The sequence below is a fragment of the Python bivittatus genome, unplaced genomic scaffold (assembly GCF_059951505.1).
Source record: "Python bivittatus isolate LINGU-HERP-01145 unplaced genomic scaffold, Pbiv_v1 ctg000570_np1212, whole genome shotgun sequence".
NCBI lineage: Eukaryota > Metazoa > Chordata > Lepidosauria > Squamata > Pythonidae > Python > Python bivittatus.
This window is the reverse complement of record NW_028277097.1, coordinates 12015358-12040419: the sequence shown is the minus strand read 5'-3', so window position 1 is coordinate 12040419 and position 25062 is coordinate 12015358. Positions and strand designations below refer to the sequence as shown.

The 25062-nt window shown below is 37.2% G+C and overlaps 1 protein-coding gene across 2 annotated transcripts in view; it reads left to right on the top strand.

Annotated features, from left to right (window-relative positions):
• The window catches only part of WDR7 (WD repeat domain 7), a 232722-nt gene that overhangs the window by 186493 nt on the left and 21167 nt on the right, over nt 1-25062 (top strand). For both annotated transcript variants that reach the window (XM_088152672.1, XM_088152671.1), the window contains one exon: nt 10027-10126. In XM_088152672.1, coding sequence (XP_088008798.1) covers nt 10027-10126 — 100 coding nt within the window. The remainder of the gene's footprint in view (nt 1-10026; nt 10127-25062) is intronic.

The window sequence follows — 25062 nt, the reverse complement described above, 5'->3', positions numbered from 1 at the left end:
CTGCCTGTCCAGAAGCTCCACTCATGAAAGTAATTTGATTTCTTGTTCGCTCATTTTAAAACCACAAACTCTTGCTTTGAAATCCCATGCTTGTTTCCTTACAGCATCTTACCCACCCACAATGCCCACCCACAATTTGAATACCTAAATACTTACTAAGTAGTACAAGAATAACTATTAGGGCTCCCTGTAAGAATTGTGTTCCCCATGTGCCAAAATAAGTAGTTTTGGAAGTTAACCAAGTCTGGTCTCAGGAACTGGTGTTATTTGCTTTCTGATATGACATCGTAATGATTGGAGCCTTCAGTTCAATATTGTTGACATAAAAATGGCATGTGTTTTCCAGCAGGGTGCAAGCTTCCCCCTTGGGTGGCAGTGAACAGATCTAAAGATTTATGATTTTGCAAAACCACATGAACCAAAAGGAATTTTCAGTGGCAATGATAACAGCCATCTCCAATTCAGCTGAAATGTGGAAATGTTGTATAAGCCTTGTTGAATCTGTACCATCCCCAGATCTGGGAAGAGAACTCAGATAAGAGTGTAAAACTCAGTGTTATGAGTTGTCAGAATAGATGTCATTTGAAAAGCTCAGTATATTGAGGATATATCCAGAAGTTAGCTCCCCTACCAGACACATTTGGGTAAGTCACAAGTCCCCTTCCATCCCTAGGGGAATGCTTTGCATATTTTTTTTCCAGCTCAGGTGGGCATATTTATAAAGTTAATTAACATCCTGGTGATGTGATTGGCTATAACCTCACCAGTTACAGAAGTGAGAAATTAAAGTGTCAAGAACTTGTCCAGGGAGCAGGAGAGGCTAGAAAAGTGTTCTGGCTGAATCCCAGCTAGGAGGCAAGTCTGTCTACTAAGACTGCAACCTGATTACTCTAGGATGTTTCCATAGGGCAGGGAGGGTCAGGATTCTATAGGTAAGAGGAGTTCTTGGCAGCACCAGGAGGCGGTTGGAGGCGTTTTGGAGTCAGTGCAGACAAGTGGAATGGAGGATAATAAATTTTAAACAGTTATTGATGAGATATAACAAATAACTATAACAACAACAAAGTGCATTAGTGATTATGCAATATAAAAATCCTATATCAACAAACAGGAAAAAGGAGTAAATGAATAAAATACAAATGAATACATAAGGGATTTACAAATGTAATGGAGGGTTTAGTTTTCCAATATATCATTAGTTAATTATGAGTAACTGAATGTATTGTATCATTACAAAAGACTAAAAAAAATCAGTATTAAACATTAAAGCATGAATATCAGTAACCATGATCAAAATGGTATAAATCACTGAGTGAGATTGGAAGCTACATAAATTCTGCCCATATTACTAAAAGTCTATTCTGATTTGAAAATCCTGTAAAATTGAAGTATAGACTCTAAGCATAAAGAAACTAAATTTGGGCTCTGTGTGGTGCAAGTCCATATGTTAACTGGAATGGTTTCCAATTTCAATTAAATTCTTTATCAGATTTACTTTTAAGATATGAAGTTACTCTAGACACCGAAATACACCCCCACAACTTGGCTAGCCATTTTTCCAATGTGGGGATCAAATAACTTTTCCAGTAAAAAAAGTATATAATCTCTTTGCAGCAGTTAGCATGTAGAAAGCTAATTCAGTATACTTTAAGAGATTTGTTTTGTTTTATTTTATTTTTTGTGCCTTTGAGTCAGTCTTGATTCCTGGTTTCTGCCTGGACTAGTCCCTGCAGCTTTCTTGGCAACATTTTCATAACTTGTTTGCCCTTGCCTTTCTCCTAGGGCTGAGAGAACATGGCTGACCCAGAGTCACCCAGTTGGCTTCATGTCTAAGGCAGGACCAGAAAACACAGTCTCCCTGTTTAAATTTAATACAAATATTGCATGTTGAAATGGTAATTCAGCTTTTAAATTTTGTTTTGTTCTGGTATGAATCATTTTCCAGAATTGTGCTTTACAACATGGCCACCAGATATAAAAGAATGAGGGACTCAGAGCCACAAGCTGCCACTGCTTCTACATCCATCTCCCCTTCCTGCCAAAGATTTGAAACCTTCAGTGTCTGTACTTAAGATGCATATTTTCTAGACAAAATTTTGCCTGGATATTGTAGATGTTACGATCTTAAGATCAAAAACGTGATCAGGTAGGAACTGGAATTCCAAGGGGAACTGGTGTACGGCATGCCATAGACACATTGCATCATCCTTGAAAATCTCTCCTTCTGATTCCAAGGTCAACCCATAGCCAATCAACTATTGGGAGTCCCCAGCATTGCCCTGGAGACCAAGTAACCCCCAATCTTCCTGTGGCTTGACCCACCACTAGTCAAACATCTGGATCCACTATCTCCCATCTTATACAAACCAGACCCAGACATACCAAGGGTCAACTTGCAATTAAGTGGAGACACGCCTCCAAAACCTGGGCTACCCACTGCCAGCCCACCAAAGAACACAGTGGTAGGGGATCCCAATCCTGAGCAGTTTATCCTTCAGCAGAGAGGCCTTCTTACACATATTTGAATAATGCTACCACCACTCCTTCGTTCCATTAATCTACCCTTTAACATCAAATTGATCTGCTTAGCCTAGCTAATGCCATTATCTCCTTCATGCTAAGCAGGGTCAGACCTGGTTAGTTCTTGGATGGGAGACCACTGGAAAATACCAGGGCTGTAATCAAGACTGGGAATTTAAAAAAAAAAAAAACCATTCTGGAAGAAAACAGTGGCAAACTGTTTCTGTATTTTCTCAAGAAAACAACATGGATGTGTTTATGAGGTTACCAGGAGTCAGGTTCAGCTCGAGGGATACTTTACCGTCCTTGCTGCCATTACCAGCCCATATAGTTACTAGGTCATCCAACCCATGCATTCACAACCATCCTGACCAAGGCTATTGATTTTGGCTTCCAAGCATCTTTTCTACAGTGTGCCAGCAGAGCGCATCTTTTAAGGTTTCATCTGGTTTTGTGGCAGTCATATTAAATTGCATCTATATCATCTTTTTCTTTAAAAAAGCAAATAATTTAGATTCTAATTTCACATCATCTAATAACCTTAACTGTTGTTTAATATTGGAATGACAGCAGATAATATCGAAGGTTTTTAACTTCAGGTTGTAGGAAGGTGAAGAAAGCAGGAAAAACTTAGCATTCTAGTATTATGTTTCTTGAGAAATAAAAACAGAATATTATATTACAGAATATTTAAGATATATGAGGATTCTCTATTCCCTTATATTTTGTTGCTTTAGATTATGCTTTAGCCAATATCCAGACATCCTGGTTCAAATTTCTGTGGTTTTATTTGTTGGTTTTAAGAAAAAAAAGGCCAACAAAACATGTTTGGCTGAACTAAATACCATGATTATTATTCAAAATGTATCTTTGTTACAGAGTGAATTAAGAGGGAAAGGCATGTACATACTATTGCATGCAAAGGTCAGACGTCCCCGGTCAAATTGTACATTTCAGTGGATCACTGAATCAACAGAAGCTGACATGACCTCTATATAGTACAAAGTTAAACACAACAGCTTCCTGTAAATTTGAATGCATATTTACTATTTATGTTTAGCTGTTCACAAATTCAGAATAAGAAAACAATGAATATGGCAGCTGTAGAAGTTTGGACGCTCTTTCTGTTAGTACTTGCTAATATCTCTTTTGGCAGAAATAGCAGCTTGGAAATGTTTCATGTAGCCAACTTTTTTTTAGTCTTTCCATCCTTGCTTTTAGAATTTTTTTCCCCACTCTTACAAAAGTATTCTAGCTTAGAAGTATGTGTAGGTCTCCTCGCATGTGCCACATGTTGAGATCTCACTGAAGAGTTTTAATGATGTTCAGGCCTACAGACTGTGAAGGTCATTCCCAAATTTTTATTTTCCTTACATGTAAGTACTTCATGGTTGATTTAGAGATATGTTTCAGATTGTTGTCTTGCTGAAACATCCAACCTCTTTTTAGCTACAGTTGCTTCACTCATTGTGGGGCATTAACTTCTAGATTATGTTAATAGTTAGTTGAATCCATTCTTCCTTCCATCCACACAATATTTCCTAGGCCACTCATGGCAACACAACTACAAAGCATAACCCCCTATCCCCAATCCATAACGGTTGACAAAGTGTTCTTTTCTTCAAATGTTAACCCTGTTCTCTCCAGATTCATCCTCAACCATCTAGTGTGGTTGAGGCTGAACAATTTAATTTTTGTTTCATCAGTCCAGAGAACTTTAATCCAAAATGTTTCAGGCTTATCAAAGTTTTCTTTTGCATACTTTTGACAATGACACTTGCAAGGAGGTCAGAAAAATGGTTTCCTTCTGACAACTCTCTCATGGAAATCACTGTTATATAAAAAACACTGTACTGTGGATGGGAAGACAGCTATTCCGATGTCAACCACCTTTTTCAGCAGGTGGTTTGTAGTGATCTATGGTTCTATTTTGGAGATCTGACTAGTTTTCAGAGAGTTCTAGCAGAGATTTTGTGATGAAGTCCCCTGGAAGGCTTCCCCCATAAGGGATTCCTGTATTCATCCTGAAAAATTAACGATGCAGGCTGGATAAAAGGAAGTACTTCAGTGACCAGGTGATTTGCTTGGTTTTGAGGTTTTATTCTTGGTTGCCTCTTTTTCTTTTTTCTTTTTTAAACTTTTCTGTGGTCTTATGTTGTGTTTACAGTTATTTCTATTGTGGTTTTTCATTTTAAATTCTGTTCGGTGCCCAGAGTCACTGTAGCAAGAGGAGCAGCCATATAATTCAAAATAAATATCCAGTATCAGTTTCTGATTGGTCAAGCTGGGAACAGAATGCTGGTCTGTTTAGGCCATTGGTCAGATTCTGCTCTTTAACTCTTATGTTACTTTATGTAGAATTCTCTTCTTGCCTTTGTTCTGGTCAACTTTTATGTTCAGTGGAAACTCTAAAACAAGTTGGAGTACAATTAAAGTTGTTGTGGAGCTTGGTTTGTGGATCAAAGCAAAAAATATTAGCTTGCAAAGCAATTGGGCTATATAGCAAAGTGATTTAGTTGAAATTCTTTGCCCTAGTAAAAGCATATCATTTTAGTATACATTTAGTATACATTGCATATCTTGGTTCTGTACCTGCTAAAATAGCAGTCCTCTTCTTACAGTGTTAAAGCACATGTTACAGAGATGACTTAAGGTATCTACATTTCCAGTATTTTTTAGAATTTAGATATGTGGCAGAAATCAGTAATTGTGAAGCCTCAGTTTACCCCAGTTCTTTGGTGTGGTGTACTTTGTTACTGTTATTTTTTAAAATATGCATTAGAGGACAGTTGTCATAGTCTAATTCCTAACGAGCTCTGGGAATGCTCGGACAAGCCACCCCATATATAATACATTATTTTATATACCAACCTTCCACAATCAGGTGTCATTTCAACTTCCATAATCCCCATAGTCACCATGACCAGCAAACCAGTAGCCTATAGATTATAGGAACTGAATTTCAACTCACTTGGAATTGGCCAGTTTAGAAACACTCCGGTGCCTTTCTGCTTTCTTGAGCCATTTTGCAAGTATCATAGTTTGCGTATCTGTGAGGCTCTATCTTGTGCTGTTTAATATTTGCAGTCAATTGTAGGTGCTCATTAAAATGCCAGACGGAAATCCTACAAGCTGAAACAATGAAATAATAGAAGCAATAATTGGGTTAGGCATAGGGTAATGTAGTTTTTGACATTTTGAAAATGTTAAAGATAGCAGAAGCTCCTCAGAATTATATGAGCCTTAATTCAGCAAGATCATTATATAGCAGCCTGCATATAAAAAGATGCATATCCCAGAATTTTATGGTGTTTGGACATAAGATTCAATGAAGACCTGCCATTGGCAATTTCCACTACTGAAGACTCATTGAAATGAATGGGAACTAAACAAAACAGCATTTTTGTACAGTTTATACAAAACATCCCCATGGACATTCCATCCTCTTTCTGCCAGTAGATCTTGCTCTGGAGAAACACCCAATAAATTGGGCCCAGTGCATTTATGCCGTTTGTTGCACTGAACATCCTCAGATTGAGAGGTGCCTCTGTCTCTGGTTTAGGTATCTAAAAAGAGAATTTGGGTTGGTTATATGTTATCTTATGTCAAACATGCTTAGCTCCTTCTGTTTGCCGGTTGGTTTTAATGATCTCTAGACAGTGTCTTAAATTTTCTCATTTTACAGAAATTAAAAATGTCTTGAAATTCATGATACAATGAATGATTAATTAGAAAACTAAATATTTCCAAATTTATTTGATAAATTGGCAGTTAAGAAAATGGTTGTGCTAAGCCATTGTTTATTTAACTATGATTTATTGAAGAAACAATTGTTTAGATTCACACAATACCCTGACCCAGATGTTCTTAAACTGTATTCATGATGGGGATCTCATAATTATATTTACTATTTCAGGGGTTATTATACCAGAAAGTCTGAGAAACCTTGCACTAAACCAAAACCAGCAAGCCATATTTTGTCATTATGCCTTAATGTAATGTGTGAATTCACAATGCTAGGTTCACACTTTACAATAAACCATAATGCATATCATGAAAACTATACATACCTATGAAAATGGAGGCAATGGCTGTTACGTATTGACAGTCCAGAAGACCAAGTACAAAAACTGAGAATGTATATGGTGAGCAAAGAATTCAGAAAATGATATCCAGAATGCTGCTCTGAAGACCTTTGTAAATAAAGATGTCTAGACATCTAGCATTAGGAGCCAGAGTTTATATAGTTTTTCAGGTCTATGCAAAGGCCAAAAAATAAAATTAATATGCAAAAGTCATATTGGTGTTATACTGTAGATAAGTATGTTACTCAATCCTGAACTGTTGTCTCCCTTCTTCATCTCCCTTTTTTATTTTGTGTGTGTTACATGATAAGGGGATGTCACTTATCCTTGTTTAAAAAAAAACAAAATGATTTTACAACCTCTTGATTCAACATTTCAGAAATCTGGATACAGCAGAATAGAGCAGAAGTTTTAATTACTAAGCCTACCACTTCAGTGCAGAAGAGTATTTTGCCTGATGATACTACAAAGTGGATAGATCAGTCTCTGTATTTTAGGAGCAATCTTGATATGTTTAAGGTTTGGAGTTTCCAGTAATATCCAGACTTCATTTCCCTTATGAAAACCTTATACCAGTGTTTCTCAACCTTGGCCACTTGAAGATGTGTGGACTTCAACTCCCAGAATTCCCCAGCCAGCATGGCTGGCTGGGGAATTCTAGGAGTTGAAATCCACACATCTTCAAGTGGCCAAGGTTGAGAAATGCTGGCTTATGACTATGGGCACATCCTAATTTCAAAATAGTTAGTAGATCTTCTGGGGACACAAATTGGACTCTCTGTAATATCATTACAATGCATCAAGATATTTCTGTTGAAGTAGTTTTTAACAATTTCAAATACTTAAAGCTGATAAAATAAATGCTTTATAATAATATTACGAATAGCAAGGTTAACCTGATCAAGAGTGCTATTTTGTAGCTCTTGGGCTAATTTCATGCAGCCTTGCCCTACTTCAAGCCCTTGTAAGGAGGACTTGACATTTGAGACATCTGGCAAGAGCACCTAGATATTTTCTAGAAATCCATTTATTGGAGAGACTTCTAATAAAGAGGTGTTAGAGAACAAATGAGTATTACGTTCACTTTCGGTTCTGGCCGTACCCTGCTTGCTTCAGTTGTGCCCCTATAATATAATCCCTCAACAGATTAACCCTGAAAAAAATAAGTTCAGAATGGGGCATGGGGGGACTAGGACAATTTCAGCACCAAAACCTGAGTAGAAGCCAATCTAAAATAAATCCAAATAATCCTTATTATGCAGTCATGCTGTACAAAAGAGTAGATTGATTACTGATACTTAGCACATTCTTCAGATCCTAGAGAATATTTTTTTTAAAGGTACTGTCAACTCTTTATATGAGACTGATCATTTCTCAGATTTTTCTGCAAGAGGGATAAGGGCCCGATAAATGGTAGCAGTTACTCCTCAGTAGGTGATATCCGTCCAGTGTAACTCTAGCAGATGGTAAACCAAATATATTCAGGTACTATATTGAAGAACTAGCACTATCCAATGAAGAAAAATATTATCATCTTTATTGCATCTATATATGGCCTCACCTAGCTCATTTGCTGCAGACACTTTCCCTATGTCCATGTTCCAAGATTTCCATTTGGCCCAGTATCCTAATCCTTAATGGATGACCTATTTGAAATCCCTCTCCGTTTTCAAATTAAAGAAGATTCTTTTCTTCACTACAAGGGTAGGTCAAAAGCTTTCAATTACCTCTTAAATTGTATTACATGACAGTTTTCCTCCGGTAACTATATTAACAATAAAAATGTTTGTGCAGAAATTTACAGAAAATGTACCATATTTAATGTCATTAATTTTAGAGCTGTCTCGATGTAACAGTACTGATACATTGATTGATGCACAATTTCTACTTCACCATAGCAGTAATTTTATTTAATGTAATTACTAGTTGGTTAGTTAGATTTATATCACCCTTTCCTTAAGGAGGCACACATAGCATTTCTTTTCCCTTTTCCGTGCAACAGTGAGGAGGATGGACTGAGAGAAGTTGCCAGGCCCAGAGTCAACCTGTGAACTTCCATGGTGAAAGGCAGATTAGAACCTAAGTCTCCATGGTCCTAGTCCAAAATATTTACCCCTGCACTACACTTGATGGTATATTTAGAACTGTCAGTGTTTCTCAACCTTGGCCACTTGAAGATGTGTGGACTTCAACTCCCAGAATTCCCCAGCCAGCATGGGGAAGTCAAGTGGCCAAGGTTGAGAAACACTGGTCTAGTATGCATAAGGGCTGTGACAGGCTTGCAGAGTCCTAGCACCAAAGTGCTATTTCAAAGACTCAGGCATTGTGAGTCTGGCTGGGCTGTTGCCTCATGCTTGCTGTTGCAGGGGTGACGTTACCAGCCTGCAGTATGTGGGAGAAAAGAGTATGGATGCTTTAGATCACCAAGCCAATATGTGTTGGAGAAGGACCTTACCAGTGGAAAGTAGAATACCAGCCCAGATATTCAATTGGTAATCTTTATGAGTTGATGTAACTGGAACAGAACAGTCCTGGCTAAGCCCTATATAACACTGAATGAATAAAAGAGAAAAGAACAGAGTAATCTGAATCCGCATGAGGAGGCTGTGGCAGAAATCAGGGGTGGGCAGGTCAGGAGAGCCATTAAATTCTCCTGAATGTTTGGAGTTATATGGTGGAGAAGGGAAGGGACAAGAAAGATTTCCATGGGGTCCCTTGGGGAAATGGGGGGAAAGAGGCCAGGCTCTGTTGCTGAAGCTGCTGTGTACTGTAATGAAGGGTACCTAATAAAATAAAGAAAATAAATAGCATACACATATTCCATGCAATGAAATGGCAGTATCTGCCTGGACAAGAAAACAGCTAAATAGAAGGACCATTTAAATTAGAGAGCTTCATGTGATTTTAACTGTTCTTTTTTTTTTTTACCAGTTTAACTATTTTATATTTGATTTACTGCTTGCCTCCTTGCATGCCCTATGTGCCAAAAGTGGACTAAAAAATCCTGCAAATAAATAAATCAAGAAAATCGTTTGAGAGCCCAGGTGGAAAGGTGCATGAAAAATATTTAGAGCATGAGCCTTCCAAAATTTTCAATGGTTGTTGGTCGTGCTGTGTTTAATACAGGGATAATCAGAGAAGCTGACCTGCTTTTCAGGAAAATTGATTCAGGTTAAGGTGTTCGAGTTCCAACTGAAGAAGCTGAACAAGTGCATTTGTTTGGCAAAGCTGAGTCCCAGAGGATTCTGGGAAAGAAGAGGGCACCATAGCTGTGCAGTGTGCTGCAAAATAGAAGGTTCATTTTAGAACTGCTCTTACCTACCCAAATATGGTGTTTAAAAAAAAAAAAAACCCTGCCATTTTACATCTTGCCCATAGTCTGATCAGATCTCACTTTTCCTTGCTCTGATGTTCAATTCAGGTTCTGCATGGTCAGCTATTATGAGCGGAGTCACCGAATAGCAGTTGGATCTCGCCATGGTTCAGTGGCCCTCTATGACATCCGGACTGGAAAATGTCAGGTAAATAAATCATAGTGATGCTCTCTGTAAACTGCAGAAGTATTGAAAGGAAAGAGACTCGCTCTGCACCAGTTGACATGCTGAGTTGCTGGAACGTTATGGATAATGCTAAGGGGAATCAATAGTTTAATGAAGGACTCAATGTATATACAGTCTCACTGTTTTTGTTTGCTGTAACTGAATGGTGAGTACAGATGGGTTAATAATAGCTGTCCAAAAAAACCCCCCACTAACTTCTCACATAGTGCCTCACTTTTCCCTACATCAGTTTTTGTGCTGCATTTCTGCTAATGGCTGTGTGGGAATAGTTTACTGAGATTTTTTAAAAATACAAATCCTATTCTCAATATTCAGAATAACTAAAAAAATCAGTGACAGTCATCACCAGAGTAAGTCAAATAAGGTGCAATTGCAAAAACATTTACTAAAACCTCTGAGTAATCATATTTGAGAATGGGCTATAAATGTTGTTAATTGGGTCAAAACTCTCTAGGGCTTTCCACAAATGCAGAAACAGAAAAGGTACCTAATCTTATGAGACATGTGCTGACATTATCACATTGCCGGGAGCCATAATTCAAGAAAGTCCTAGTGCTTATTTTTCCCAGTGTTTTCTAGACATTTTAATCCTCACATGTCTATATCTATCTAAACCAAGTTAGAACTCTTGCAGCTGCAATGGTTAATACTTAATTTTTAATTATATTTGGTGCATTGTATTTAACTTCAAACTCAGCTTTGTTTAAAACTATAGCTTTAATCTTCAGTACATTTTCTTTGTTTCACTAATTTTTTTAAATTAACTAATGAACTGAATGAATGCTCCATTTGTTTTAGAATATAGATCTCTGATCCTCCAAAGAACCATAGTAAAAAAAAAAAGAAAGAAAGAAAAGCCATAATCGGAACAGCCTAGAGGAGAGTATTCACATTTTAACTAATTACGCCTCTTGAATGGTGCATTTTTTTAAGAAATGCAATTGATGGGCTGGCAAAACATAGAAATACAGTTTCATATTCAGATACAGCAAACATTAGTTATTAATTGTCACATATCAGCTAATTTCAGAAGTCTCCCTAATATTGAGATAGTCTCCTTTCTCCTAAATTAAACAACAAATGTTAGTCTCTTACTGAAAGAATATATATTTTCATTGGTGCAATTTCAACTCCTGTTTCTCAAAATGTGCATAATATTACCTGGTGTTCAAAGGGAAACCTGACGCATTTTCATGGGAGTTTTCCATTCACATTTTGTATGTACAGGTAGTCCTTGACTTACAACCACAATAGGGACTGGAAAATTCATCATTAAGCAGTGCAGTTGTTAAGTGAGGCATCACATGACCACACCTGATTTTATGACATTTTTTGCAGCAGTCATTAAGCAAATCACCATGGTCATTAAGCGAATCACGCAGTCATTAAGTGAATCACGTGGTTCCCCATTGGTTTTGCGTGTTGGAAGCTGGCTGGAAAGGTCACAAATGGTGATCATGTGATCCTGGAACCCACATAAATACATGCCAATTGCCAAGTGCCCAAATTTTGATTACATGACCATGGGGATGCTACAACAGCCCTAAGTGTGAGGACCAGTCATAAGTCATTTTTTTCAGTGCCATTGTAACTTCAGACGGTCGCTAAATGAATGGTTGTAAGTCAAGGACTACCTGTATTTTTTTTCTGTGTTTTCTTCTTCTTACCAGCAAAGAAGAACAGCAGAACAAAAATGTTTTTAGTCTACATTGGTTCTCTATTTTTATTCTACATTTTTTCTCCCTCTTTAAAATAATTTATTTGTTAATGTGTCTACAGGGTAGACATGGAATTCTGCTTTGACCACTAGTTCTAGAAAGTGTGGCTCCACATAATAGATGTTTTTGATTTGTCTAAAGTTAAAGTGGGTAACAAAGGTCAGAGGTGTATTCTTACATTTCTAAATGAAAAAAGCTGAATCTAGCAAGAAAATCTTCCCTTCTAGCTTGCTTTGCCCTTGGTTTAGTAAATATGCTTGAGTTTTCCCTCTCTTCCAGCAATCTTCTAGTATGCATTCTGTGGATTAACAGCAGATAGTTCAAAAATATCAACATTCCATTTCATGTGGCATCTTCTGTTGAATTAGTTCAACTGAATCGAGATCTGGCTATACAATTTATGAGTACAATTCAGCTGATGTAGTTGATGGTTCTCCAGTGACAGGAACATTTTGGAAAGAAAAAGATCTTTTTTCAAGCATTCTCCAGTGTAGCCTGATACATACAGTTATTTCTGGCACTGCTGGCTGCTTTATTTTTAAGATTAGATGTATTTTATGCACATTACTGGACAGAATAAACATCGAGCAGAGATCATATGTTCTTTTTATTGCCACCAACACAAAATTGGTGCAGTAAATTAAGATCTGTAATAAAATTAAATAACAGTAGCTTTTCATCTATTAAAAAAACCATGATGGAAAAATACTGCTTTACACAAATTTCTACAAAGTTCTTACCTTGATAAATGAGTAAATGGGACAAAGAAATAGCACAGAATTGCAATGATAAAATGGAAAAGGTGGGACCATATGAGGAAAAAGTATCAACGGTACAGTAGTCCCTTTTTGCCAGATGCCTTCATTCAGAAAAGATGCGTCCAATGAATCAACAGATACAGAGATCATTTGTAAAGCTGTCATTCATCAGTGGAGATTTTGATTTTATGCTGCATTTTATGGAAGAACTCAGGGGGGAGGTTTTTATTTTATCATAATGCAGTGTTGTCCAAACTTGGCCACTTTAAGATGAGTGGACTTCAACTCCCAGAATTCCCCAGCCAGCATGGGGAATCTTAAAGTGGCCAAGTTTGGACAACACTGTCATAATGCTAATAGAAAATTATTGTTAATATACAATCCCATAGCAGGCTATTCCTAATAATGATAAATGCTTGATCCAAAATCCAGAACACAAACACTCTGGATTACCTCTACTTCCTGCAGACAACACCAAAATAAAATATTTTTGCAGACATTTGTGTGTTGAACATGCACCTTTGCATGAGAGTTTCTCGTACAACTTTATACTCATGGCTGTATGTGTATTCCTGAAGGTTGTGAGGGACTGGATGCGGGAAAAAAGACTGTAACTGAATTCCAACCAGATGGACCTGCTGTTGATTAAAAAATGTTCTGGTGCCAGGGATGTTCCATTTATAACTGGTGGGGTAGCATTTCCCCTGAAAGAGATGGTGCCAGTCTGTGGGTTCTCCTAGAGTCATGGCTCCTGCTGGAACAGCATGTGCAAGTCATGGCCAGGAGAGATTTTGTCCAGCTTTAGCAGGTCTGTCAGTGGAACCCATTGCTGAACCAGGAGGCATTGAAGATAGTAATTCATGCCTTTGTCATCTCTCAGTTAGACGACTGCAGTATGATTTATGTGAAGCTGCCTTGAAGACAAGTCAGAAGCTATAGCCACCACAGAATGCAATGGCCTGCTTGCTGACTGGCATTAGCAAAATGAAGTCTATTCTGTGGGAGCTGCACTCATTGCCAGTAGGGCCCAATTCAAGATGCTGGTAATCACTTATGAAGCTTTTTGCTCCTTGGGCCCTTGTTGCTTTCTTCTTCATGTAGACTCTATACCCAACCTGTACAATCATGGTAGAGGTTGCTCTAAGTACCCACTCTTAAATCCTCAGTTATTTAAGAGACCAAAAGGTGACTCTGGCACTTCTTTGGAAATGCTTGACCCTCAAGGTTAGGATGTGCCATTTAACTTTTTAACCTGTTCCTGTTAGAAAACATGTAGTACCACTCCAAAAGAAATATTTATAGATAGAACCCCAAAGAATCCCACATTACAGGTACCACACATATTTATAGCTTATGTCCAAATTATGAACAACATTTCATACACCATTTTATATGAAAAAATAGGCTTCTATTGGACAAAAGTCAAATGTAGGAATATACAGAATTACATTCACGGTACTAACTGTATTTAATGTATATGTATTTTTATTTTTGTATATAATCCTGAATGATATATAATGATAGATTAACTGGAAAGGCAGGACTGAATTCTTCATAGTAATTTTTTTTTTTAATTGCAATGGAGAACTGAGATTGATGATGTTTTTCTAAACATTATGTACAAGATCAGGATAATTTTTTGAAGTTGGGACTTTCTAGGGCAGGAATCATTCTTTTCAATGCTATGTTTACAGTAGCTTTTAAATGTTGAGGCTGATTACTGAACCCAGAAACTAAATAGAAAGGAAAAGCTACTCACATGTTCTGTATACATTTTAGGTACTTTGAGATGAATCCACATAGTATATGTTGTTGCCATGCTTCTTTCTGTATACCGTGAATTTGATCATTTCTTTTTTAAATAGGTACACGTCAAGTGGAATTGTAGTGCTATGTAATGTTTGCATCATGACACTAGAGGTCATATCCATGCAATACCCAGTAATCAAATAAACATACCCAAACTGGATTGTTCCAAAATATGCAATCATGTGGAAAATATTTTCATAGTAAAGGATTGTTCAAATGAAGATAAGAAAAACATTGTGCTGATTTACGAATGTTGTCCCTTTCTGTATAATAACTGGAAGAAAATCCTGTAGATCTTTCTATTTGGTTCTCTAGAACCAAAATGTGAAGTCAGGGTATATATGCTTCTGATTTAGAACAGTGTCTTTAAAAGTGAGAGTATTATGTTGTAGAAGCCAATATGGACCTTTTATGTCATATGAATATAGGGACTATACAACTAGGGATTTGTTCTCTAGTGGCCAAGATGCCGATAACAATCCTTAAGGAGCCCATAAGCACAATAGGCCCATCCTACTTCTATTGTCCAGCAACAAACATGTCAGGCCATACAGTCTGTATCCCATCCTAGTTCTGCCTGGATGCCCACTGATGCTGAAGAAACCAAGCCAGGTGAAAGATTTGTGTGTCAAATAAATTGAATGCACTGGACACATCATATATGACACTTTTAAAAAAATTGTGCAGACGTGACCTCCTTACAATGTCCCCATACTCCCAACCTGAGTTGACAATGAATCAATGCTATGTGTTGAAATGAATGGTGTGACACACTTGGGAAAGCTTTTCCTTAATGGCTTGCTCAGCACTTTGTTGTTAGTTGGCAGCACAGATCAGTTTGACCCAATTTGTAACTCTAGATGTGAAAGCTTGATTTATTTCTTTTACAATGACCACTTATACTTCTTGAAATTGCCTTCCTGCATATTTTAATCTGCTCCAGCTGCTTAAGATTTTGCCATGTTCACCATATCAGTTTTAGTCAGTAGTTCCTCAATTCCTCCTGCTCTAATAGTCTGGTGGGGGGTTGTCCATCCTTTCTTCCTTGTGGCTCTACTTTGTGAATGAATGAATGAGAGGACAGACTGCCACCTCCTTCCATTCAGAATATGCAAGCAGTGACTCAACCTGCTAAGTTAGTTGTAATTTTATCTTGTCTTTTTTTTTTTTTAACAAAAAACTGATTTCTGTAAGAGATTTCCCATTCTTCCCTTAGTTAAAATGTTTATCAGGTATAAACCAAAGTAATATTTAAATAGAAGTTGCCAAGTAATGTCAAGCACTGATGAATGTTTCATCTGACTTATAAATTCAGTCAGTGTAGCCCATTTCTTTTCTTTTTTTAAATTTCTGATAGAATCAGGTGAAGGTTGAAAAAAGTGGTCCAGATTCCATTCACTAAGCTCTGTTCTGTCTAAATCATAATATTTAATATCTTTTATTTATGAAATGTTTATAGCATCTCAATTCAACTGGGCTTCAGTTCACAAAAGCTTGTATGCAGCTAGGGCTGGGTTTTCAAGCTGAAGGCCATTGCTGAGGTCTACCCCTAGCATCCTCAGCCAGTTTCCAAGGTCTGCTGCTGATTTCAGCCAATCATTTTTCAACTCTGCAATTTAAATCTAAATTCTCCAGAAAGTATTGGTTTCCTTTCACTTTAACTGGAAAAGTGAGATTCAAGCATTTTGAGGCATATGCTTAGCATCCCCAAAAAGCAGTTTAGGAAGTGCCTCCAAGAACTGGTTTATTATGGCTGGGTCAAAATCCAATAAATTAGGCATTAGTGGTTTCTAGAAATATGAGTGAGTGTAGATTATAACTTTTTTCTCCCTTTTTTTCATCTCATAACAGAATCTTTTGTATTTCGTTTCTGGATATGAGAGTGTTTTGGGATGAGAGGATGAGAGGACTAGGTTTCAGTTAAGCAGGATGCTTCCTCTCTCACCTCATAAGAATATAGGTGCCCCATAGGATTGTTGAAAATTATCTTAAAGAAAGCAAGGCAAATGTTTGCTTGAAAGAATGAAGGGCATTTTGGTTTGTTTTACTTAGTAATATAATTTAACAAGACTTAATTTTAAAAAGCAGTCCGATGAGTAATGGCTATTAATCATAGTTCTAGTTAACATGCAGAATTCTTCATATATTCCTGTACTGTGTAGGCATTAATTCCTCTATTAATTTTTCATATGCAGTCCTCTAAATCTATCAGGTGGTAAGCTGACAATATGTTGTTTAATTATTCACATTGCTTTTGGTTTGTTTCATGATTTTCACATAATATGCCAAATACAGTGTCCAAAAAAAGCAGCAGTATTTCCAGTGTTTGAAGAAGCAGGGTGTCAGCAAGTTTCTTTTGTTTGAAGGAGAAAAGAAAATACATACCTTTGATCAAAATTTTATGAAACAGGCTAGTTTTTATATTTTTTTAATTGAGTTCTAAATAGGATGGTGCTACATAGCAACTTAGAGATTGCATTTGATGATTAATACCTTGATGGAGCAAAGAATCAACTTTTCCTTGAAATGTAATATATCAACATTATTTCCAATATATTATTTTACTGAAAGTTTTTTTTTAAAAAAATAGCTTCAACTATTTAAAAACTTGTCATTTATTAATAATACATATACAAAATATTGCACCTGGCAACAATAATATGCATTTCAATATCATCCCAATAACTTAAATCATTTGTTTTGTAGTGTACTGTACATACTTGTCTACAAATATAAAGCTGTTATGACCAACATAATTACAAAAACAATTGATTTTTGAATGCATTTTCAATCTTTAATTCCAAAGACTTAAATTATTCTGATGACTTCGTTGGAATCTAGGCAGAAAGATACAGCTGACAGAGAAGAGGATCTTTATAACAATTTCAAGAGGCAAGCCGGTATAACACAATAAGTATTCAGAGTACACACCATTTTGTGTCTTACAGTCATCACTCATTATTAAGGTCTGTTTAAGGTCTGTACTTTAGGGCTTTTTCCCTCCTTTTTCTTCTACAAACACAGCTATATACAGTAAAGTGCTTTTAATAGCAACTATTTTTATTTTGCTATTGCTTTGTGCTTGCTATAGATGAAGTTAGAATTCATTTCATTTTTAGGGTCCTTTCTTATAGTGGTGGGTAGTGTATTGTGGGAAGTAGAACAAGGCAGTGTCCTTCCCATGGCTGTATTGATTTGCCCTTCAGCTGTTTGCATAGAGAACCTAAAGCCTTGTTGTTGATTATCCACACAATGTCTCTGTGAACATTATTGACCCATTGCTGCTTACTGCCTGTGGCTCTTGATTTTTCACACCGTCTCCATGACACTCATAATAAAACATACTATCTTATTGCTACTCAGCTCTGGAAAGCAACTGATGTTGCTTTAGTACAACTACTGCATTTCTGGATAACATTTATTATATGTTGGACAGAGACCTATAACTGCTTTAAGGTTTTGTGCATCGTGAAAGGCTTGAACAGATTTCCACAACTTAGAACAAAAATATTATTTTTAAAGAGTTGGCAAATTGTGCAACTGAAAATGAATAGGACAGTTAGCACAACTAAAAGATGCGGCAGTGCCCCACTGCAATCTTTAAAAAAATGTCCACTTCATTGGAATGAATTAAGTGTTATGTGCTCTGTCTTTCATTAACTAGCTGTCAGAGTCTTCACATTGTTGCTGTTAAAATTTTCTCTCTAATTTATGCAGTGATATATATATATATATATATACACATACATACATACATATACATACACACACACACACACACACACAGCATAAATTAGAGAGAAATTTTATATATATAAACAAATTATTTATATATATATATAAACAATTAACTTGCAATCCTCACTCTGTAAAGTGTGATTAACCTACACAGGTTTATAGAAATAGTTTAGGAACAAGTGGTTTGTTATAGGTGTCTTTCTAAGACTCTTGAGAAACTACAGAGATACATTTGCACACCACTGCCAAAATTGTTTCAGTCAATTCCCTTAGAATGGGATGGTGACATTACTCCCCTCCCTTAGTTTAAAAAAAGGGGGGGGGTTTCAATTCTATCAGTTTAAATTAATTCCATGCTAATTAATGAGGCATTAAAATTCCATTCTTGAGTTGATAGAATAAATAATGAAAGTGTGTAATACTTCTCTAAAAACAAAATATTCTTACAGGCACTTAAATGTGTTTTTGAATCTTGAAGTTTATATTACAGTAGAGAAAAATAATTTACTAGTGGCAGTGGGGCAATGAAAAACATATTTGTCAATATTTCACATGAATAACAACAGGTACATTTGAGAAGAACTTAGTTTATGGACAATAATGGAGGTATGAAAAAATAGATAATTCTTTCTCAGGAATAATTACAGTTTTGACCAGATAATTATACTATGTTATGAACAATTAAATGTCCTAGATAATACTAATCTGCTCATAGTTGAAATTTTGGTTTGACACAGCTATGGTAAAGGTTGTAACATGGACATTAGGAATAGGAAGTAATCCAAAGTGGTTCTGTCTTTTTGTTTCATGTAGAATGCAAATGGTGCCACTTGGAGACAGTTGTTCAAGAAAACAGGAGAAAATTAAATGGGGTCCGTCAGACTCCGTTCTATTTTCAGGACTTTTTAATAGCTATTTGATAGATGAAACTGTTAAAAGAGATTGTGGGAGATCCGGGGCTAAGTGTTGTCAGTATGCTGATGATACCCAAATCTAATTTCTGTAATATCTTTAGGGAATGGTGTTGGACTGAATTCTGCCTACTTGGTAAAGGATTAGATAAGAGATTATCTGAATCCAGAGAGGTGGTGGGGCTGCATTCTCCCCAAAGGAGTAGTCCTATCTGGATTTCCTGAGCGGGATATTTGCCAGGAGCAACTTGAACAGTGTCAGACTTGGCAAGAAATTGCAAAACTACAAGACTTTGATAAATAGAATTATTGTGGCAAAATTAATAAGGCCATAACAAATTCCATTCACTGTGGTGTATCAGGCACAATGCAAGCTCTATTATAGTGAAACCAATGTTCAAATTCTTGTGTGTCCTTCTCCCACCTGAGCAATGTAATAGACTATAGGTCACTGTCCACCCATCTCCTGTTTTGCTAACAGATTGATTTGGTATCAGCCTGTTTTCTTATGACTGTGTAAGAACTTGCTTTCACAGCCACCTTGAGTTAGTGTACAAGAAGAAAGTGACACACACGCTGGAAATCCCCAGACCTGATTACTGTTATTGTAATCAGAACTTTATAGAGTTTCCTGTGTGTCTTATCCCAGAAGCTTTGGTTGGAATAGACTGAGCACATTGGCCTCTGGAAGATCTTAAAGAGACCACATTGTACATGTGGCAAAGGTATAAACTCTGTCAGGTTGTTTCTGGATGAAACAGTAAACACTGCTCTTGTTGTTGTTGTTTTATCTTTAAAACCATATAATTGAGTGCAACTCTGAGGGAATGCCTCTTTCTATATGACCTTCCTCCTTAGTGACATCATTTGTGGAGGTTTGCCTACAATTGCTATCAGCCTAAGGGTCTCTGTAGCCCACCCAGTTCTTTAAAAAGCACCCCTGCTGAATCCATTGAGAAATCTCAATAGTCAACAGTATCATAACTGTCTGGATTCTACTTTTAGGCATAATGCGATACCAATTCATAGTATTAAAATACTATTATGTTGTCTTTGTGGGTTATTAATCCCACCCAATGATCATGCTTGTGGCAAAAGTATTTTCTCCAGGCAGCCCTTTATTTCTGTGTTAAGAGTGGTGCTCAATATTTGAATTCCGTCAGCACTGAAATATACTGCAGGTTATTTTATTATGTGTTGCTAGAGCTCTCCTTGGTCCTACATGTACAGAGAATGCCGTCTGGTCAAGGGATACAGCTCTTGAAAATCAAGCTTCTCTTATATGTATGGTGGCCTGCTTCTTCTGAGTCATAGTTATCAGGTACTGTAAAGGTTAAACCTTATCATCTGCACAGACACACACACACACGCTCACACAAAGGTTGAGGTTTCATCAAAAACTTCCATCCTCACAACCTGTCGGCCACAATTTGATTATTATTATTGATTATTTCACAGGCTTTCACTCACTCTCTGCCACCGTGGCCCGCCTTGATATACAGATAGGGCTGCAGTCCAGTTAAAATAAGACTCCATCTTGATAATGGACTGCGATGAGATATTGTTGTTTGATAAAGATAATTGATGTTTCGCTGTGAATTGGAAAGCAGTTCCAAGTGTACCAGTTTGGCAAGCATGTTCCATCTGCAAATAAGAAAAGAATTTACAGAACATAACAAAAGACCTAGACTTCAACAGATAATGTTCTGTGTGCTCAGAAGCACTTGCTTTAGCATTTTTGATGCTGAGAATATATAAGAGGTGTGTCTATTTGTGCTGTTGAGTGTTCTTCCCTTGCACACCTTTTGCTTAAATCCTGGATTAGGAGAATTCATATTTGCCAGAAGAGGCTGCCTTAATGTTTTCTTAAGTGCACATTAAATTTCCTTTCACAAAACCATTGACTGAACAAATGATTAAGTGTGGGAATTTCCACACCACTTATCAGCTGATGCATTCTTGTATAGAACATAATTGCTGTAAGTGATTATATGCTTTTTGTTGGTCATGTCTATTTTCAGCTACTAGATTTAAGTTGATTAAGGTATCAGTAGTCTTGTGTGGTGTTCATCTGATTTTTTTAGTCTTGTTATCACCTTCATAACCCCTAATTAAGCAATAAGGCTTGACAGAGAGTAGGGTTATCATCAGATAATGGCACCCCAAGTGTGTTAGGAGGCACAAGGTTCAGCTGAGTGCCTTTAATCCTCCAGGGGTGTGATTATCTCACGATAAGCATACCACATCACAGCTACTGATATTATTACAACACGCTTGTGGAACTCAGGTTAGGACCGAACTGCAAAATTCCTGCATCATTTTAATTTCTCTGTCTGTATGTGTTAATAGATCAGTCATTATGAACTTCGGTGTCTTTTGTACAAATGTGGAATAAGAAAAACCACGTTTGCCCTGCATTTTGAAAGTTCTACATTTATTTTGTTAATCTCAGGGTTAGGAATTAGTAACATTTTTGTCTGTTTGTGTCATCTTTCTGTAATCAAGATTTCCGCCAGACCCAAACCCTTTGATATAAATCCTGCAGAGCTCATTAGCATTTTTCTCTTATCTTTTTCTCTTTGACTTTCACTTTGTGTGTGTGTGTGTGCGTGGGTGTATTTATACACACACACGCTTTTGATCATATAAAATTTTTAAAAACCTAATCTAGTTTAAATGAAAAATACTATCCCTGCAATGAAATAACCAGCACTTGATATGCGTCTTTATTTTCTATTTACATTAGCAATAAATGTTAGCTGTTGTTTTCTTGTCAAAGAATCATATATTTAAGAATATATAGTATCCATTTAGTAGCTGGCCTAAGTATTCATGTATATAAATTTTGTGAATAAATCTAGTGAAAACTGTGGGACAAATGCAGTTGAAGATGTTCTTTATTTTCCAGCTTTGGCATTAAAAAAGTCTCAAACTAAAATCTCACTGGGTGCTAAAAATCAAGTTTGTAAAACATGTTAGTCAACTGGATTTCCTGATGCGGTGGTAAAAGGTACCCCACACACACACACACATATGATCTGCATTTACTACCAAACTTATGAGATACCCCCATATATATGTGAATTCCTTGTAAACACTGGGAATAACCCATCCCTCAAATCTTGGACATCCACTGCTACTCAGCCGAGTCAGTAGTAAGTTAACTACAGTGGGGCAAAAAAGTATTTAGTCAGCCACCAATTGTGCAAGTTCTCCCACTTAAAAAGATGAGAGAGGCCTGTCATTTTCATCATAGGTATACCTCAACTATGAGAGACAAAATGAGAAAAAAAATCCAGAAAATCACATTGTCTGATTTTTAAAGAATTTATTTGCAAATCATGGTGGAAAATAAGTATTTGGTCACCTACAAACAAGCAAGATGTCTGGCTCTCACAGACCTGTAACTACTTCTTTAAGAGGCTCCTCTGTCCTCCACTCGTTACCTGTAGTAATGGCGCCTGTTTGACCTTGTTATCAGTATAAAAGACACCTGTCCACAGCCTCAAAGAGTCACACTCCAAACTCCACTATGGCCAAGACTGAAGAGCTGTCGAGGGACACCAGAAACAAAACTGTAGACCTGCACCAGGCTGGGAAGACTGAATCTGCAATAGGCAAGCAGCTTGGTGTGAAGAAATCAACTGTGGGAGCAATAATTAGAAAATGGAAGACATACAAGACCACTGATAATCTCCCTCGATCTGGGGCTCCATGCAAGATCTCACCCCGTGGGGTCAAAATGATCACAAGAATGGTGAGCAAAAATCCCAGAACCACATGGGGGGACCTAGTGAATGACCTGCAGAGAGCTGGGACCAAAGTAACAAAGGCTACCATCAGTAACACACTATGCCGCCAGGGACTCAAATCCTGCAGTGCCAGATGTGTCCCCCAGCTTAAGCCAGTACATGTCCAGGCCTGTCTGAAGTTTGCTAGAGAACATTTGGATGATCCAGAAGAGGATTGGGAGAATGTCATATGGTCAGATGAAACCAAAGTAGAACGTTTTGGTCTAAACTCAACTCATTGTGTTTGGAGGAGAGAGAATGCTGAGTTGCATCCAAAGAACACCATACCTACTGTGAAGCATGGGGGTGGAAACATCATGCTTTGGGGCTGTTTTTCTGCAAAGGGACCAGGACGACTGATCCATGTAAAGGAAAGAATGAATGGAGCCATGTATCGTGAGACTTTGAGTGAACACCTCCTTCCATCAGCAAGGGCATTGAAGATGAAACGTGGCTGGGTCTTTCAGCATGACAATGATCCCAAACACACCGCCCGGGCAACGAAGGAGTGGCTTCGTAAGAAGCATTTCAAGGTCCTGGAGTGGCCTAGCCAGTCTCCAGATCTCAACCCCATGGAAAACCTTTGGAGGGAGTTGAAAGTCCGTGTTGCCCAGCGACAGCCCCAAAACATCACTGCTCTAGAGGAGATCTGCATGGAGGAATGGGCCAAAATACCAGCAACAGTGTGTGAAAACCTTGTGAAGACTTACAGAAAACGTTTGACCTCTGTCATTGCCAACAAAGGATATATAACAAAGTATTGAGATGAACTTTTGATATTGACCAAATACTTATTTTCCACCATGATTTGCAAATAAATTCTTTAAAAATCAGACAATGTGATTTTCTGGATTTTCCCCCCCATTTTGTCTCTCATAGTTGAGGTATACCTATGATGAAAATTACAGGCCTCTCTCATCTTTTTAAGTGGGAGAACTTGCACAATTGGTGGCTGACTAAATACTTTTTGCCCCACTGTACCTGTCCATTTAAAAGGCAACTTCTCCAATATATCTCTGTACCCAATGGAGAATTTATAGGAAATTGGTGTGACACTGATGAGTAGTTGTTTTATGCATGCTTTCCTCTGTTGGATTTTCTTCTATGTTTTAAAATTATGACAAGCATATTCTCTATTCTTTTAGTGGATGACCTATGATATTTCTCTAGACATGACATTTGAAAGTTACAAGGTTGTTTTCAAGGGGGCTTGTGGTTCCCTTAAGGGAACATAAGTGCATGTATTCTGTTATTTTGTTTTTCACCTTCAGATGGTACATTTGCAAAGCCATTGTAAAAGGAGCTAGGTAGCCAGCTGATCTGTTATATGCATGTCCTTGGAATATATATCCAACACCTGAGATATATATATCTACCTCACCTGGTATAAAGACACTGGATTTAAGAGCCCAATAAATGCTTGATAACAAATAATATTCCTCCTGCAGGCACCCTTTCTGCTTTTAAGTTTGGCTCCTCTGTTGACTTCACAGTTTAACTATGCCTGGTAGAATTGAAACTGGTGGGAGATGGATGGAAACACTGAAAGATTGATGCTGAATCTGACTCTGCAGCATATCTGATTTGCTCTCCTGTTAGATATTGAGGATGGACTTCTCTAGTTATATTAGTTGAATTTCCAGGTTGTTTGCATCAATTTTCCAGATTCCAACTTCACACATCATTAAACATCCCTCAGTTGCTTTGAGAACTTAGTTCAGCATTTTTCTGATACAGTTACTTAGGCCCAATCAAACTTGGATGTTATTATTGTTTAAATGCATCTGCTTGACAGTACAATTTCCTGTTTTTTTGTATCCTTAGCTATGCTGACCTAGAGCATCCAGCTAAAACTGTATTGTTGAGTCTATTGGCTACAGCCATGAATGTCTTTGGGGAAGAATAAACTTATCTGCCTTTAATGTGGCAGTGATACTGCTTTTTTAATTGTAACAAAATATTTGAATAGTGAGGATCTATTCAATAAATCTGTACACAGCCTCCCTTTGCGGGAGGGACTATTAGAGGCTAAATTTGAATTTCCTCATTCATTCACTCTTGGAAAAGCTGTTAGCTATTTGTTTTTAAGTGGCCTAGTTTGAGATATATTATTACTTGATGTTCATTAAAAAAAATAATATTATTCTACAGGGTTTTTTTTTTAATTTGTTG